General features: G+C 40.5%; 1 protein-coding gene across 5 annotated transcripts in view; it reads right to left on the bottom strand.

The window, feature by feature from the left end:
• Positions 1-17,928, bottom strand: part of tmem222b (transmembrane protein 222b) — a 38,216-nt gene extending 20,288 nt beyond the window's left edge. For all 5 annotated transcript variants that reach the window (XR_010897279.1, XR_010897280.1, XM_067411444.1 and 2 more), the window contains exons 1-2: positions 17,778-17,928; positions 9,975-10,059 (exon numbers count right to left, since the gene is read on the bottom strand). Coding sequence is in view for 3 of the 5 variants with exons in the window: in XM_067411444.1 (XP_067267545.1) it covers positions 9,975-10,059; positions 17,778-17,896 (204 nt within the window). In the remaining 2 variants the exon portion in view is untranslated. The remainder of the gene's footprint in view (positions 1-9,974; positions 10,060-17,777) is intronic.
• Positions 17,929-19,069: the final 1,141 nt, after the last annotated feature.

The raw sequence follows: 19,069 nt of genomic DNA, 5'->3' as shown, positions 1-19,069 counted from the left end.
TGCGCGTGTTGAGTGTGTGCGAGTGTGTTTGTGGGTGTGTCCAGGCCACGACAATCATCATTGGATCCAGCTGCCACTCATCACCTTCCCCACCTGATGCTCATTCAGTCACCCTTCAAATACTCACCTCATTCCCCCATCCATTGTCAGATCGTTGTTTGGTGTCCTGTCTTGTGGTGTCCGTTCATGACCGATATTCCTGTGTTCGTCGTTCCAGTTCCTGTTCTCTTCTTCGTGTCTTCGTTCACCGTCTGGATTGGATTATCACCGTCACCACGCTTCATCACACCAGCACCATCCACGCAGCGATCACCTCAGTTCCTGTTGTCTGCCACGCCTGCCTGTCTCAGACCATTATTGTCTATCTCCTACAATATTATAATAAACGGAGTTAACTTGCACTTGCTTCCTGTGATTCATCATGACAGAACGATCTGACCAAGGAACGGAAGCAGCAAGCTCGTCACAGTCTACGCTGGAGGATTTTGTCAACGGTAGCATCCGCCGCATGGAGTCGCAGGAGAGAGACCTGAACAAGACAGGTAGAGCAGTGCAGGCGTTGGCAGCGCAGGTGTCCGAGCTCACCCAGCAATTCCAGCTGTTTCGTGGTCCCGCTGCGCCACCCACACCGCCTGTTCGCTCACCATCACCAGAGGGCGCCCCCAGTTTGGAACCACGTCTTCCGATCCCGGAGTCTTATGGAGGTGAACCCAAATATTGCAGAGCGTTTCTCACACGCTGTTCTATGTACTTTGCTTTGCAGCCACGGACTTTCAGTACGGAGCAGAGTAAAGTGGCGTTTGTTCTCACCCTTCTGACGGGGAGGGCAGCCCTCTGGGGAACGGCAGTGTGGGAGAACCAGGACATCTGCTGCACCTCGTTCCAGGCACTTTCGGCTGAGATGAGAGGAGTGTTCGATCGATCGGTCGCGGGGAAAGAAGCCGCTAGACAACTAGCTGAACTGCACCAAGGAGAGAAGTCGGTGTCTGATTATTCCATCGAATTTCGCACACTTGCAGCTGAGTGCCATTGGAACGAGGAAGCGCAGTGGGACATGTTCCTGCATGGGCTGGCTGATCGCGTCCAGCGGGAGATCTACGCGCTGGACCTCCCCCGACTTTCAATGGACTCGTGGATTTGGCACTTCGGGTGGACGCTCGGCTGACCAGGGCCGAGCAGCGTGACCCGATTCTAAGGAACACGGAGTATTTGAGGTCCAGCAGCGGGGACGCGGTCAGCCCAGCTCAAGATCCCGAGCCCATGCAGGTGGGTCGAGCTCGGCTTTCCCGGGAGGAGCGGGAAAGGCGGAGGTCCCAAGGACTGTGCCTATATTGTGGTAGACCTGGACATGTTGCGTATAGTTGTCCGTTAAAAAGGGCTAACCCGGCAGTAAATTTGAGGCTACTGTCGGGTGGGATCTCCGCCGGGAAGTCCTCAACCACCTCCACCCTCCTCCCGGTGAGACTGGGGTGGTCCACTCACGTTCACCAGTGTCGTGCACTTCTGGACTCGGGGGCAGAGGGTAATTTTCTGACAGAGCTCTTGCTAACAAGCTTCACATCCCACTCAAACCCCTCTCCGACAGGATTACAGTTCACGCACTCAATGGACAACGCCTACCCACCATTTCGCACATCACAGATGACATCACCATGACCATCGCCGGCAACCATTCAGAACTCACCTCATTTTTTGTTTTTGATTCCCCCAACTCTCCGGTTGTACTTGGTCACCCCTGGCTCACGAAACACAATCCCCGGGTAGACTGGATCCAGAACTCCATCGTGGCCTGGAGCGAAAGCTGTCATAAGTCTTGTCTCGTTTCTGCCTGTTCGTCTGTCTCTGGTTCTGTGTTGCAGGAGGAAGCGGTGGATCTGTCTAACGTGCCTGTCGAGTACCACGACCTGAAGGAGGTGTTCAGTAAGTCCAGGGCTGCTTCTCTCCCTCCGCATCGTCCCTATGACTGTGCTATAGATTTATTACCAGGTAAATCTCCGCCTAAGGGCAAGTTATATTCACTTTCAGTTCCTGAAAGAGAGGCTATGGAGAAATATATTTCTGATTCACTAGCAACCGGGTTTATTCGCCATTCCTCTTCTCCAGCGGGGGCGGGATTCTTTTTTGTGGGGAAAAAGGATGGATCTCTGCGACCTTGTATTGATTACCGGGGGTTGAATAACATTACGGTAAAGAATACTTATCCTTTGCCGTTAATGTCTTCGGCCTTCGAGAGATTGCAGGGAGCCTCCGTTTTCACAAAATTGGATTTAAGAAATGCTTATCATTTGGTCCGCATCAGGGAGGGCGATGAATGGAAGACTGCTTTTAATACCCCTAGGGGGCACTTTGAATACTTGGTTATGCCGTTCGGGCTTTCCAACTCCCCAGCAGTCTTCCAGGCACTCGTCAATGACGTGCTGAGAGACATGGTCGATCAGTTCATATATGTCTACCTGGACGACATATTGATTTTTTCCTCGTCTCTCCAGGAGCATGTTCAGCACGTTCGACGAGTACTTCAGAGGTTGCTAGTGAATGGGCTTTTTGTCAAGGCGGAGAAATGCGTTTTTCATGCACAGTCTGTTCCTTTTCTAGGGTACATCGTGTCGACTGAGGGAGTGCGCATGGATCCTGAGAAAGTAAAGGCTGTGGTAGATTGGCCAAGTCCAGATTCCCGTAAGGCCCTACAGCGGTTTCTGGGGTTCGCCAATTTTTACCGTCGGTTTATCCGCAACTTCAGCCAACTAGCCTCACCTCTGACTGCCTTGACCTCCCCAGGACTACGTTCAGGTGGTCAGACGCAGCAGAGGCTGCGTTTGCCAAACTGAAGGCTCGCTTTGTTTCGGCCCCCATTCTTGTTGCCCCTGATCCATCACGGCAGTTTGTGGTGGAGGTCGACGCGTCAGAGGTGGGGGTAGGTGCAGTGTTGTCCCAGCGCTCTTCTTCAGACGATAAGATGCATCCCTGCGCGTTTTTGTCTCATCGTTTGTCTCCTGCCGAACGTAATTACGACATTGGTAACAGGGAGTTGCTGGCAGTCAAGTTGGCCTTGGAAGAGTGGCGTCACTGGTTAGAGGGTTCTGGGGTACCCTTTATAGTCTGGACCGATCACAAGAACCTGGAATATATTAGAACAGCCAAAAGATTGAACTCCAGGCAGGCTCGGTGGGCACTTTTTTTCGGACGTTTGATTTTACCATCTCGTACCGCCCGGGTTCCAAAAACATCAAACCCGATTCTTTGTCACGTATTTTTGATCGTTCCGAACGCCCGTCTACTCCCGAGTGTATTTTACCTGAGACATTAGTGGTCTCCACTCTGACATGGGAGGTCGAAGAGAGAGTCAAAGCGGCTCTAGAAGGGGTAACGCCTCCGCCCGAGTGTCCACCTAACCGCTTATTTGTGCCGGAGGAACTACGGTCCAGAGTTATCCAGTGGGGTCATTGTTCCAATGTAGCGTGTCATCCAGGAGTCTGTCGAACTAAATTTTTAGTCAAGCAACGATTCTGGTGGCCCCGCATGGCTCGTGACGTTCGTGATTTTGTGTTGGCTTGTTCAGTCTGCGCTGTTGGTAAGACTTCCAATCGTGCTCCAGATGGGTTGCTCCAACCGCTGTCAGTCCCTTCGAGACCCTGGTCCCACATTTCGCTCGATTTTATCACCGCCCTCCCACCCTCCCAAGGGTATACGGTTGTTTTGACCGTAGTGGACCGGTTCTCGAAGGCAGCTCATTTTATCCCCTTGCCCAAATTACCATCAGCCAAGGAGACAGCGGTTACCGTCATTGACCACGTCTTTCGGCTTCATGGCCTCCCGGTAGACGTGGTCTCTGACAGGGGTCCCCAATTTGTATCCAAATTTTGGCAGGAGTTTTGTAGATTGCTGGGGGCGACTGTTAGTTTGTCCTCTGGGTTCCATCCCCAGAGCAATGGTCAGACTGAGAGAGCCAATCAAGATTTGGAGCGAACGTTACGATGTTTGGTCTCTAAGAATCCTTCCTCGTGGAGTCAGCAGCTCTCAATGGTGGAGTACGCCCACAATACGTTACCAGTGTCGTCCACGGGCCTTTCTCCGTTTGAGTGTAGCGTAGGTTACCAGCCACCAATCTTTCCCGGTCTGGAATCCGAAGTCGCGGTCCCCTCCGCACACGCCTTTGTCCAGAGGTGTCACCGTACCTGGACGAGAGCCCGTGAGACTCTCCTCCGGGTAAGGGAGCGCACCAAGGCCAAGGCCGATCGCCACCGGTCAAGGCCTCCCGTGTACGTCGTTGGTCAAAGAGTGTGGCTTTCTACTAAGGATATTCCTCTCCGCTCCGTCTCTAACAAGCTTGCTCCTAAATTTATTGGTCCGTTCACTGTTACCAAGATTGTTAGCCCGGTAGCAGTCCGCTCAAACTTCCTCCTGCGTACAGGAGGGTTCATTCCGTCTTCCATGTGTCCAAGATTAAGCCCGTTTTTCACTCGGCCATTAATCCGCCTGTTCGGTTCCCCCACCGCCGCGACTCGTAGATGGGGAACCGTCTTATTCGGTTAATCGGATTCTGGACTCTAGGCGGAGGGGACGCGGATTTCAGTACTTGGTGGACTGGGAAGGTTACGGTCCGGAGGAGAGGAGTTGGGTACCTGCCAGGGACATTCTGGATCACACCCTTATCGATGATTACAATCGACAGGTAAGGGAGTCGGGGAACGCCGGGAGGCGTTCCTAGGAGGAGGGGTACTGTCACGGTTTTCAGATGCATTGTTTCCTTCTTGTCACGTGTTCTTTGTTTTGACAGTTGTGCGCGTGTTGAGTGTGTGCGAGTGTGTTTGTGGGTGTGTCCAGGCCACGACAATCATCATTGGATCCAGCTGCCACTCATCACCTTCCCCACCTGATGCTCATTCAGTCACCCTTCAAATACTCACCTCATTCCCCCATCCATTGTCAGATCGTTGTTTGGTGTCCTGTCTTGTGGTGTCCGTTCATGACCGATATTCCTGTGTTCGTCGTTCCAGTTCCTGTTCTCTTCTTCGTGTCTTCGTTCACCGTCTGGATTGGATTATCACCGTCACCACGCTTCATCACACCAGCACCATCCACGCAGCGATCACCTCAGTTCCTGTTGTCTGCCACGCCTGCCTGTCTCAGACCATTATTGTCTATCTCCTACAATATTATAATAAACGGAGTTAACTTGCACTTGCTTCCTGTGATTCATCATGACATGTTTAAAGGATAATGTCCAAACCTGAAGTAAACTGCTTTTGTACTTTAGTTTGAACAGCTTGTATAAATTTGTTCAGGATTCTTATGAACAAGCGGTTGGATCTCTTTTGTGGTTCCATTTAATACTAAGTGCATTATGAGCTAGAGTTGCCCTAACTGTGAACTCAAAGATACTATCATGTATTTTTAACAAGAAGACTCAAGAACTCTGGAAGCGGCTGAGAACATTGCAATTATCCGGACAGAAAGCCCACGGAGCAAAAGGATGGAGGAGTAGCTTTCACCACATGTCCTATTACAGACAAGATTCCTCCTCTGCTCTGCACCTTTTTGCACAGGTATAGATTTTTCTGTTGGAAATAACACGATGTGCTTGTAAAGAGTCACAGAGGAAGTTGGTGGCAAATATTGAACTTTCCAGTGATTTCTAGTGAAAGCTAAAATGATCCACTTATGAACGGAACTTATAGGAATTTTGCACCAAATTATAGAGACCTTTATCTAGAGGAACACTCTTCCCTGTACAAACTTGATAAGTCAAACTTTATAAGGCTGTTATATGTCAACAAAAGGTTGTTTGACATTGTTGAGGTCAGACAGGAGCAAAGTACTAGCCCAGTCAGGTCATTTATAACACGGCACAGGCATCTTGCAGTAACAAGCCTCCATGGGCTTCTAACAAGCTCATTGTTGCCAGATTGAAAGGGATCCAAACCATCTAGAGATTTAAACCTGCACAACTTGGAAATTTTCCTAATTTTATGCAATCTGGCAACCATGTTCATGCACTCTCTCTCCACTGTGAAAAAGTGCTGGCAAACATGTTCACTGACGCTCAAAGAAATGCACACGTTTTCTTCCTTGAAATTCTTAACGGCATACTCTTGTTGGAAACACTGCAAATTAAATTAAATTTTACCATGAGCCATGACTGTCATGACAATCAGTGTACATCATTATATTGGCTATGCGTGAGAATGTGTTATATTGTTTCCTAAGGTTGTAATTCTTGTATAAATGTCATCTCTGTGCCACATTAAAGGGGTAGTTCAACCAAACTTGAATATTCTGTCATCAAAATTTTGGTTGAATGGACTTTCAATGGATGGACAAAAATTATGAGAGAATATTAAAAATATCTTCAATTGTGTCAACAGAAGTCAACAACAAAGGCGAGTAATTGATAACAAACATGTAATTTTGGGGTGAACTATCCCTTTAAAGCCCAAAATATACTTCGGTCATCTGCATTCTGCGACGGCCAGCGCATTGTCCATTTGTTGTAATTTTCACCATTAGGAGGATCCGCTGACATCCCCGGACGGTGCGTGTACAACAGCACATGCGCAAGGTGAATGTTGAGACAGAAGAGTTCACCAGGTGGCAATATACGCACAGTTGTGATGCACTGTGCAACAGTTGAAGATTGCGCACAGAAGGGTGATACAAAACAGTAAACAAAGCAGCATATCCTTCTCCAACATTTTTTGTTTTGGTTCTTGTTCTAAACTTTGCATGCAATGGCGGATCTGCTACTTTTCTTCTTCTTCTATCCTTCTGAGCGAATATCCTGTAAATCACAAGACTCAGTGCTGCCCTCTGACATCTGGTAAAGTATTAAAGGGATAGTTCACCCAAAAATTACCCCATGATTTACTCACCCTCAAGCCATCCTAGGTGTATATGACATTCTTCTTTCAGACAAATATAATCAGAGTTATATTAAATAATGTCCAGGGTAATCCATGCTTTATACTAAGAGTGGATGGTGCCCCAAATTCTAAAGACCCATCCATTATAAAAGAAGTCCACACGGCTCCGGGGGGTTAATAAAGGCCTTTGAAGCAATGCGTTTGTGTAAGAAATCCATATTTCAAATTTTATAAATTGTAATCTCTAGCTTTCGCTAACTGTCATACGTTCGTTCATGAGAGAGTGGCATCCCAGCTTATGACGTAGGACGCATGCGCAGTGTGAGCTCCGGTGACGAACACGAAAGTGCAGAGGAAAGAGCAAAACAAAACACTGGTCACGAATTAAAAGTACAAAACTAGGATGTGTTAAGAAAAACGTCTGAGGATTTCGATATAAGCCAAGAGAAGACTTTATTTTTTGCCCAGCCTTATTTGTTTGAATCGGAGTACCAGGAACACCGGGAGATTGAGGAGGCTGCAGCAGCAAAACAAACAGAAAAACTGTTGGCTGAGGCATGTTTATATTGTCGGAGTAAATGCTATAACTATAAAAAGCAGGCTAAGAGGGAGACAACACATCCAGATAGCAAGCAGTAAACAAACCGCCCAACTGATAGAGAGAGCGGTAACTCACCCATCTGATGAGCCGAAAGTGAAGAGAGCTCGCAGGGTAGAGAGCTCGCAGAGGCCCGATGGCAAAACTTGCAGGCAGTAAAAATTGCAGTCACTCAAGTCCAAAGCACATATACAGTTATCCAGATACAGTAATCCAAAAAGCACAGTAATCCGAAGGTGATATAGAAAAACAAATAAAGCAGTAATCTGATCAGTGCAGCAAAACATACAAACAAACAATCCAGGTATGAAGCGGCAGCCAGTCACGCACAGCTCTCTGCAACTCCCTTTGATATCAGCGCACGTAATCTCAAGACTCAAGCTTTGTTGGAGCAATCCGGATATTCACAAGAAATCAGCTTTTTAACACTAATAAAATGTAGATTACAAGCTGGAATGCCACTCTCTCGTGAATGTGCATATGACAGTTAGCGGAAGTTAGAGATTACAGTTTATAAAGTTTTAAAGGTGCCGTAGAACGTCTTTTCAAAAGATGTAATATAAGTCTAAGGTGTCCCCTGAATGCGTCTGAAGTTTCAGCTCAAAATACCCCATATATTTTTTTTGATTAATTTTTTTAACTGCCTATTTTGGGGCATCATTAACTATGCACCGATTCAGGCTGCGCGGCTCCTTTAAATCTCTCGCTCCCTGCCCTCCCGAGCTTTCAACTATAAGTGCCGTTATACAGTGCATAAAGTTCACACAGCTAATATAACCCTCAAATGGATCTTTACAAGATGTTCGTCATTCATGCTGCATGCATGCATCGATTCCTGTGAGTATAGTATTTATTTGGATGTTTACATTTGATTCTGAATGAGTTTGAGGCTATATGCTCTGACGCTAACGGGCTAATGCTACACTGTTGGAGAGGTTTATAAAGAATGAAGTTGTGTTTATGAATTATACAGACTGCAAGTGTTTAAAAATTAAAATAGTGACGGCTCTCGTCTCTGCGAATACAGTAATAAACGATGGTAACTTTAACCACATTTAACAGTACAACATGCTAACAAAACATTTAGAAAGACAATTTACAAATATCATTTATATTTGATATTTATCAATATCAAATATCACTAAAAATATCATGTAATCATGGATCATGTCAGTTATTATTGCTCTATCTGCCATTTTTCACTATTGTTCTTGCTTGCTTACCTAGTCTGATGATTCACCTGTGCACAGATCCAGAAGTTAATACTGGCTGCCCTTGTGTAATGCCTTGACATTAATATGGGTCATACATATTAATGATCCCGACTGTTACGTAACAGTCGGTGTTATGTTGAGATTCGCCTGTTTTCCGGAGGTCTTTTAAACAAATGAGATGTATATAATAAGGAGGAAGCAATGGAGTTTGAAACTCAACGTATGTCTTTTCCATGTACTGAACTCTTGTTATTCAACTATGCTGAGGTAAATTCAATTTTTGATTCTAGGGCACCTTTAAATATGGATATTTTTCTTACACAAACGCATCGCTTCACTTCAAAAGGCCTTTATTAACCCCCCCGGAGCCGTGTGGACTTCTTTTATAATGGATGCATTTTTTCTGTCTTTAGAATTTGGGGCACCATCCACTCTCATTATAAAGCATGGATTAGCCTGGACATTATTTAATATAACTCTGATTATATTTGTCTGAAAGAAGAATGTCATATACATCTACGATGGCTTGAGGGTGAGTAAATCATGGAGTAATTTTCATTTTTTGGGTGAACTATCGCTTTAAAAAGCAATTGTACTGCAGTTATTCAGTGTGAATTGCTGCTTGCAATGCATATAATTTTTTTGTAAAGTCACATATTTCCATTTGGTACAGAATATATAGAAAGCGCTATATAAATGCCTCATTCATTCATTCATTCATTCAATATCCACTGGGGAAAAATATAGTGGGAATTCTCATGGATCATGAAACTTGGGTGATCCACACCAGAACAGAGCAATATTGTATGCCAGTTGCTAAAACAAGGCCTAAATATTAACAGTATTTGGCTATTAGTTAAGATCATTCAATAGCCAACAATGCCCTAAGAGACAACAATGCCGTATGTTATTATGTTTTGTTTAAAGTGTACAATAGACAAACAATATTTTTATCTTTTTAATGTTAACTGATAAAAGATGCATTACGAAAGTGAATAAAGAAACGTTTCATAATTTCTTGTACTTTTTTAATGCGTTTTAATTTTTCGAGAGGCTTGAACAAATGGGTACAAAAAATTAAATGAAAGGAAAATTAAAAGCAAATTAAAACTCTATCACTTAACTTAATCACTTAATCATTTTATTATAACTAGGCATTTTCCTGCATGTTTTCATGTTAATTGGAAAATAGAATTGGCATGGCGTGCTTTTCTCTGAAACAGATGACGTGCAACTTTTATTTAAAACATCCATGTATTCTTGGAGAGACAAACCAGCCGTGCATGTAAACATACTACTTACCGAGACAAAGTATGGACCTGCAAAATCACGGATCACTCCTGTGGAGGTGCAGATGCCCATGTGGCCAATGAATGGAAACAGCCATCTGAAAGGGTAAAAACAAACAAAAGCAACAAAAACATGTTACATTCTGTTTTATTGGACAAACAGTTGTTTTTGCCCCAAATCAATATGTTCATTCATTTTCCAGGAAGAAAAATGTTAAATGGTAATATTTATTTAAATTTTTTAAACAATTTTAAATTTAATATTTTTTTAAAATATACATTTTATTTATTTCTGTTATACAAATAACTTTTAGGAGTATACTACCTTAAAGAGGACCTCAACACTAAGGGGCCATCTACATAACACAGTTTTTGAACTAAAAACTGAAAACTTTTAAAGGGCTAGTTCATCCAAAACTGAAAATTCTGTCATTAATTAAATAACGACTATACTCAACAATATCTTCTCTTCTGTGTCATGCTTCCAGGTTCTATGTCAGAACACCAGCTCAGTATTGGCAGACGCTGTTCACGTGAGCAGCACGACGCATGCGTGTTATGCTGACACAGGAGCCGGCCAATGACGACTCTGCGTTCTGACGTAGAACCTGGAAGTGCTGAACGTAAACAGCATATGAGAATGACACAGAAGAGAAGATATTGTTGAATAAAGTAGTTATTTTTGTTTTGATTTTGCACGCAAAATGTGAAGTGAATAAGTAAAATGAAGGTTGAACCACTGCAGTCATGTCGACTATGTCGACGATGTCTTTAGTACCTTTCTGGACCTTGAAAGTGGTGGTTAAATTGCTGTCTATGGAGTCAGATAGATCTCGGATTTCATCAAAAAGATTTCTGTTACGAAGATGAACAAAGGTCTGGCGTGTGTGGAACGACATGAGGGTGAGTAATTAATTTTTGGGTGAACTAACCTTTTAATGCGTTTTAGCTGTTCATTTCACAACAACAGCGTTTTGGGGGCCTGAAAATGCAAACTTTTGAAAATGGGTTTCAAAGTGCAAGTTTTTGAAAACTATACTGTAATGACCTCTGTGTAAACTGCAAAAATGTGAATTTGTAAAGAAAATGGTGACGTCATGCGCATGCATATTACAGTCTGTGTTCAGTCTATAGGCGCTTAGTGTTTCTTTACAAAATGACATCAACTACTGACTACCAACTACTGGCCTGGCATGCATATTACAGCTTTTAACAGTGTGAACAGGGATCATTTTGACAATGTTGTCGTGTACATGAAAAATGCAAAGGAAAAACTTTTCAGGTTTTAGTACATCATCATTATTATTGCATAGATTAAAACAACAAAATTTCAATTCCAATTGACCCTTCGCAAAGACCTACCCCCTTTTGCTACGTCTGACAAGCCATGGCGCTCTCACACCACACATCATATTCTCATGCGGTGAAAAATACATTGCAAAGCAAAGAGGACACTGACAACATGCTGACAGACAAGTCAGAGTAGGTTACTTTTGGGAAGAAACAAAGTCTCAACTTTTAAATTTTGAAGAGTTTATTTATTTATTTTATTTTTTTAAAGAAATTCAAGCATCAAATACCATTTTGTGGCTCTTTAATGCGTCATGACTGATTACTGTAGAGCCTCAGTTTAATTGGCATGTGAACAGATCCTCTGTTCCTACTAGCTATAGCACGAAATATACGTAAATGAACATCAAAAGGTATGTTGTTTCAACTGCAGAAAGACGTCAATAGACACAATTTTTCAAGTTCACTGACGTTAATCTACTAACTCTTGTGTCTAGTTTGTTTGTCAGACAAAATGGCAGATATGGCGCTATGATTGGTCTGATTGGTCTTAAGGCTCTGATATACTTCAAACGAATTTCTTTTTCGTTCTTCGTTTATTAGTAAAACAAAGTTCGAAATGTGTGACCAGCGGTTATCCAGTCAGTGTGTTTATGTTTTCACCCGCTGAGCTCTTACCGCATCAAGCTCTACAGACGAAATGAGTCAGAGAACAGTTCCAAGCGAATGAAGGCGGAGCCTCAGCGTACACCTCCTATTACGTTATTGTCACTGACCAATGGTAGTACGAAGGTGTTTTGCAGCTGGAGCGAACTTTCGTAAGCTTTTTTTCGTAAATTCGCTTTAGTAAGCTGTTTCAAACTTCCAAAAAGAACACAAAATGAACTTCGTTATGGCCTGATTTTGTTCGAAATTATGTCACATCAATTCATTCTTCGATTTCGTTTGAAGTATATCGGGGCCTTTAAGGTCTGTGGTAACACAAGCTCAAGATATTTTCAGATTTTATTCTTCAACATAAAAACAACAGTAATACGCCTTTTAATTTTTTTTTAAACCTCTTGCTGTTGTCAGGGACATTAAACATTGAGCATGACGTAAAATAAACCCCTACAAGACCTATAATGGCAAGAGCAAAAATGGAAAAATGAAATTGCTCAAAAAAGACAAAAAAAAAAAATGTTTAATTGTTCACAAGGGTTAGAAGTAAACAAACACTTGTGTGTGTTTTGGGAGAAAAGCTACACCGTAAACCTGAATACGTTGGGCTAACTCAAATTTGAGGTAATCAGTTGCATCAAATTTTTTGAGTTATGATGTTCCCAATTTTAAGTAAGCAAAACTATCAATTTTTGAGGTTGAGGAACTCATGCAAGTTAATTGCTCCTAACTTGAAGTACTAAGTTAGCTAACTCACATTAATAGCAATTAACATGAAATATTTAGTTAATTAACTTTTTTATTTTGAGGTCTTCCAAATCAAATTAGTTGTTCACTGTAAATCCTAATAAGAAAATTCAGAAAATGCCAATTTGCTAACATGTTAACAACGGTATAACACTTACTGAATGTGTACAGTAACGTAAATCATGTAACTTACCTGCTCTCAAACCAAGCTGCAAGCACCACTTGTCACCATGATGGTAACTATCTAAAAACCCACATTAAACTTTTCTAAATTAGCATAACAAAACATTAATCACTACTAAATCTCCCATATCCATTAATTTTGCACACACACACAAAAAACATTATATATCACTTAAATTTAGCATTTACTCTCTCTTTTGAGTGCCATGGGCAAAGCATGCTTGGAAATAGAAATCCCAGCCCAGTTTCAGTTAAACTTAAGTCAGTCTAAATTAAAAGAAATGAGTTCATTCAACTCAAAACAATAAAACAGTTCAGTTTACTTAAAATATGTCAGTGCTGTGAACTCAAAAGAAAAAGAAAGTTCTAAATACTCATAACAGTTAATTTAACTGAACTAATTTGTTAAATTTAAATTTGTCCTACCCAAAACAATTAAGTATTTTGAGCATTAGGGTTTACGGTGTAAGTGAGCCCAAGGCTTGATGCTGGAGAGTGACCTTTTCAATATCATACACCTGGCCAAAATCCAGCTTCCCCTGCTGATTCATATTCATATTATTTTGGCTTTGGAATTCAAACAAGCAGGGCAACCGAACCGGCAATCCAAAGGACAACCAGATAAGGAAGAGGATTAGACACTAGACCAAAATTCCTATAAAAGTGATTAAAAAAGGTATTATCAACAGAGCTCTCAGGGGTGTAATATGAATAACAGTATGAATATCCTGGATAAAACAGCCCCAGTGGAGTTTCAGAAGTGGAGTAGGGCATATGCCGGCACCCCAGATGCGGTCCTGTCCATGTGAATATTTATCACAGAGTGTCCTACAGAGCAAGCCGCTGACCCAAATACAGGAGACAAACAAAACATGGGGCAAGGAACTCTCACACTGAGATAATCTACAGTGGAGGACACCAGGGGACTGGTCTAAGATCAGCTGTAAGCGGTCTAATCTCAGCAAAAGTGATTATTAGAAGGAGTTTGAATTCTGATCCCAGATGAGATCATAATGGGTGCCTCTTGTTGATGTTATTGAACTCAAGTTTCATCCCAAGACTAATGCATCAAAGATTCAGCAAAGGTGTCATGTTTGCAACTAATGGTCATAAATTATAATGCATGGTATTGAATTACTGTGATATGCATTACAAAATGGTAGCATCACTGTACCATTCTACTTCTACACTATTTTTCTGTAAGGAGAAGAGAAAACACTGTAATCATTTTCTTATATGACAAACAAAATACAGAAGCTGACCAGAAAGTGTAAAATCTCATGTACACCAAAGACAATAACTGTAACTATAAAGTATTAATGAAGTATTAATAATCGTTCTAATTCTATTAGAATAGTGCAACATTGTCCACCCACTTTTTCAGCGGCGTTGGTTCCGGAAGTATTTTTTCCATTTATTTCTCCCATAGGGAATTCTTTGTTAAAGCATTATAAACCATGAGCCAAGCCAACCAGCTACGAGGAGAATCATAACATTACAAACTTTGATTTGAAGCAAAAAAATACAAAGGTACAAACGGTCGCCGTGATTTTGCCAAGTAAGACATGTTCCTGGATCAACATATTTTGTTGATCCTGGAACTAGGGATGTGCAACGATTAATCACGATTAATCGTTTGCAAAATAAAGTCTGTGTTTATGTAATATATGTGTGTGTTCTGTGTAAAATAATTATGTATATATAAATACAGACACATACATGTATATATTAAAGAAAAATGTTAGATTTATATATACAAAATTTATATTTATATGTAATATAAAGATATATATTTATTTAAACATGCATATATTTCTCAAATTTATACATGTATGTGTGTGTATTTATGTATACATAATTATTATACACAGAACACACACATATATTACGTAAACACTTATTTTGCAAACGATTAATCGCGATTAAGCACCTAAGCACCTAACCCAGGTTGTAAGCCTAAACTTGATAAAATGGTAAACTTGTCCCTCAAATCTGATTGGTTGATTGGAATGTTGTTCCAGGATCAACAAAAACGTTGATCCAGGAACATGTAGTACTTGGTGAAATCACGTTCACCGACTGGTACAAGAATGTGAAGTATTTTGAGAGCATAGGGAGACTGACTCGATTATGTTATTTGCGGTTCTTCATGGGAGTGGGCGGAGCTAAAGAGATCTTTTGGCACGTTTTGCTTGTTTTGACTATGATTAGTGAAATTTTCTGTAAAGCATCATGGGTAATGTAGTTTTTCACCATAAATTCCACTGTTAAACATGATTATTTTAAAACTAAGTTGAAATAATGCAGGCTAATGGCTTTGACAGAAGAAAATATTTACGATTAACAGCCTCACAGTAAGGCTGTCTTTAAAGTTTTCAAATATGTCTTTAAAATTTCCCTATGGAAATTTCCCTATGCTTTTACTTACAGAACCGGATATTGCACCCTTTAGGGAAATCTGCACCACAACTATTATGATAACAGCACAGAAAAACAATATCACTTTCAAAACTTTTTTTTTCAGCTGCTGACCAATAAAAACATTGACAGCCAATCAGAATCCACTGACTTGAAAGAGCTCAAGCATTTAAACTGGTAGTAGACAATGTAACTGCAGTGCATACTTACAATAAACAGTATGCTATCGTGCATTGGTGTGGATGCTAATGTAGTTTTGTAATTTTTTTTGTAATTAATGTAATTTTTGTTATAGTTATCTTTATGTTTATCATTCTTGGTGTGAACGGACCCTAACCTTCTCAAACTGCTTTTCTAATCATTTATGATTACTGGATCAGGATTTATGATAAGGATAGAGTTTACACGCACAAAGAGCAATTTTTAGCCAATGAAATAGTTACTGATATTTCCATGAGTTTTGGGATCTTTTAAATTTCCATGACTTTTGCAAGCTTGGAAATGTCAGTGTAAATATGTCCTCTTATTTTCAGATTTTCCATGACAATGGAAACAACATTTACCCCCAGTTTCACAGACAAGGCTTAAGCTAGTCCCAGACTAAAATGCATCTTTGAGCTGTTGTAACTGAAAGCAACTTGCACCGACATATCTTAACATATGTCAGTGTCATTGTTTTGTCTCAAGATGCACACCAGGAATGTGTTTTTCTACTGAAAGTTTATAAAAGCTACTTAAAGGGTTAGTTCACCCAAAAATGTAAATTCTGTCATTTATTACTTACCCTCATGCCATTCCACACCCGTAAGACCTTCATTAATCTTCGGAACACAAATTAAGATATTTTAGTTGAAATCTGATGGCTCAGTGAGGCCTCCATAGGGAGCAAGGACATTTCCTTTCTCAAGATCCATTAATGTACTAAAAACATATTTAAATCAGTTCATGTGAGTACAGTGGTTCAATATTATTATTATAAAGCGACCAGAATATTTTTTGTGTGCCAAAAAAACAAAATAACGACTTATTTAGTGATGGCCGATTTCAAAACACTGATTCATTTATGCTCCGATGCTTCCTGAAGCAGTGTATCGAATCTGCTGTTCGGAGCGCCAAAGTCACGTGATTTCAGCCGTTGGCAGTTTGACACGCGATCTGAATCATGATTCGACACACTGATTCATTTGTGCTTGAACGACATGAGGGTGAGTAATAAATGACAGAATTTTCATTTTTGGGTGAACTAACCCTTTAAATGCTTTAATTGAACTAAGGCCTAATCCTGGCTTAGACTAAGCCCTGTCTGTGAAACCAGGCCTTAGTGTCATATTTTCATGTTTTAATCTATGATGTAATATTTGTCATAGTATTGTGATATTATAAAACTTTTACTTGGAAACAGGTGGTTAATAACAAAACTCTAAATGGGTCTACAGAGGTTGTCGGGGAAATTAAATGTCATCCCGCTAAACAGGTAAACTCGTGTGTTTTTAATCATGCAAACCACTCTAACTCAAAACTTTCAGAGATTTTCTTTTTTTTTTTTTTTTTTTAATGAAGATTGAAAGTTGTTGGAATTGACATTTAAGTGATGCAACATTGGTGTACTTTATCTTTTTACTTCTTCAAACTGTATTTATTGATAAAAGGTGTTCACTTGATTAATGATATAGTTGGTCATTAGATCATTATGATTAACAAAACATGTAAGAATGATACTTATTTACATAAAAATCCAAAAGTCAATAGTTTTGTTTTGTTTTTTTGTTAAGAAATCCAGGGTGATGCTAACAAATACATCATCACATAAGCATTCAATGATGATCATATGAGTTTCATTTAATTGTTAAAAGTTTTCAATTCTTGTTTGAACTTCACATACCATATTTTTATTACAAACACATACTATTTTAGCAAATAACAATCTAAAGTTCCGTCTGTTTCTCACACAGAGCTATACTCAGAATATAAAGCATGAGTTGTATACTTTTTGTCATTTTTGGAGCAGTTCCAGTCTCCATCCACTCACAATAGCGCCAGTCCCCATCCACTCGTATTGTTTCAAAGACTATGAACACACTTTAAAATACTTCCAAGAACGTGTGCTCGGTGTTCGAATATTTATATTTCCATTTCCGGGGAAGAATTGCATTTTTGGAGCAACATGAGAATGAGTAATTGATATATTTTTTTTTATATTATTTAATTCTGGGAACTATTCCTTTAAACACATCGACCAGTTTTTCTTGTCAGGAAGCCTAGTTCAAATGCCAAATCAGTTAATGTTTAACAACACACGATTTACACTGCTGTCAACGCGACGCGACGCAACAGAACGCTGCCACCAAAGCGGTCCATACCGCAATTGCACAATGACGCCACGCAACGCATCGCTTGCTGGTGTAATGTTTGGTGTGTAATGCATCCATCATAAACACAAACCTCTCTATACGGGACTGAATCGCTTTCAAAGCATTAACATGAAACAAAAGCAACAGTGGAGGCGAGAATCACTCACGATAATACGGGGATTGGCGTCCATACAATACAGTAGGGATAGCGGCTTATGCTCGGGTCTATCCTCTCAAACGCTATGTTATAATTCTTCATGGTCTCTATTTCGACAGCATCCGCCATCACCAGCTGTGAGAAATGAACTTCATTCGTTCCGCTTCCTGGAAGCTGCAGCGCGCTGGCGACACGCGCGGCGCGTTTCCGGGGTTCCGTTGGCCACTGCAGACCACACACTTTATCAATTGTAATATCAAGCGAACAAGTACTATTGTGTGAGGACATATTTGACATGAATATACAGATATATAAGTGAAGAGTTTCGTTGCAAAACGAGATAACTCCGTTTTTAACATTTGTCAAAACATGTTATTATGTTATGTTATTATTTTGTTTTATGGTGCTACTTAGCTGTATTTTTTTTAAGTTATGAAGGCTTAAATCAAAACAAACCAACTGCAATTGAATTGATATTAATTGGAATTATCTCGTTATGCAACGAAACTCTTCAAGTATAAAAGTCATTTAGCAAAATGTGTAGGCCTATGGGAAATTCACGTTATGTATATATGTGTATGTAGGCTATGCATTTATTTATTTATTTATTTAGTACAAAGAGAATATCATTAAACAATGGCCATAAGTATCAAGATAAATCAGAAGATGAATTAAAAATTCATACTGCACCAAATTATCGACTTTAAATCAAAATGTAAATTGATTTCTTCTTCATATAAATAAATAAAATTGAGTTTTTTTTCAGAATTGATTTGTTTGCACTTTACTCTCTGAATAAAGAATCTTCTATATATAAAATTTAAAAAAAATCACTGTTTATGCGAGTAGCACAGATTGTGTTATCTTGTTATGAATTCACTTCAATAAAGAGAGATGTGATGATATATATGATAAGCTCTGCAATTAGCCTTTCGCCGAGCCCCGCCCCCCTTAGTTACTGTTGCTTTGTCCGACAAGCCGTAGCGATGTCACTCCACACGCAATGAAAAAAACATCGCGGAACAAAGAGGATACTGACCACACATCAACAGACAAGACAGAGCAGGTTACTTATGATATTAAACAAAGTCTCAGCTTTCAAACCGTGTAGTTATTAAAGAAATTCAAACAATAAAAACCGTTTTGTTGCTCTTTAATGTGTCGTGAACATGGTCGTGACAGATTGCTGTAACGTTAGATCCTCAGCTCAACCGCTTGTAAAAACCGATCATCTCTTCCTATTAGTCCATGAACATGAGAATGAATTTTTCAAGTTTAACTCCACCGAGGTTAATCTTTTAA

This window comes from Chanodichthys erythropterus, chromosome 15 (genome assembly GCF_024489055.1).
Source record: "Chanodichthys erythropterus isolate Z2021 chromosome 15, ASM2448905v1, whole genome shotgun sequence".
In the NCBI taxonomy this organism is placed as follows: Eukaryota; Metazoa; Chordata; class Actinopteri; order Cypriniformes; family Xenocyprididae; genus Chanodichthys; species Chanodichthys erythropterus.
The sequence above is the reverse complement of the archived record's forward strand: the minus strand, read 5'-3'. Positions and strand labels throughout refer to the sequence as shown.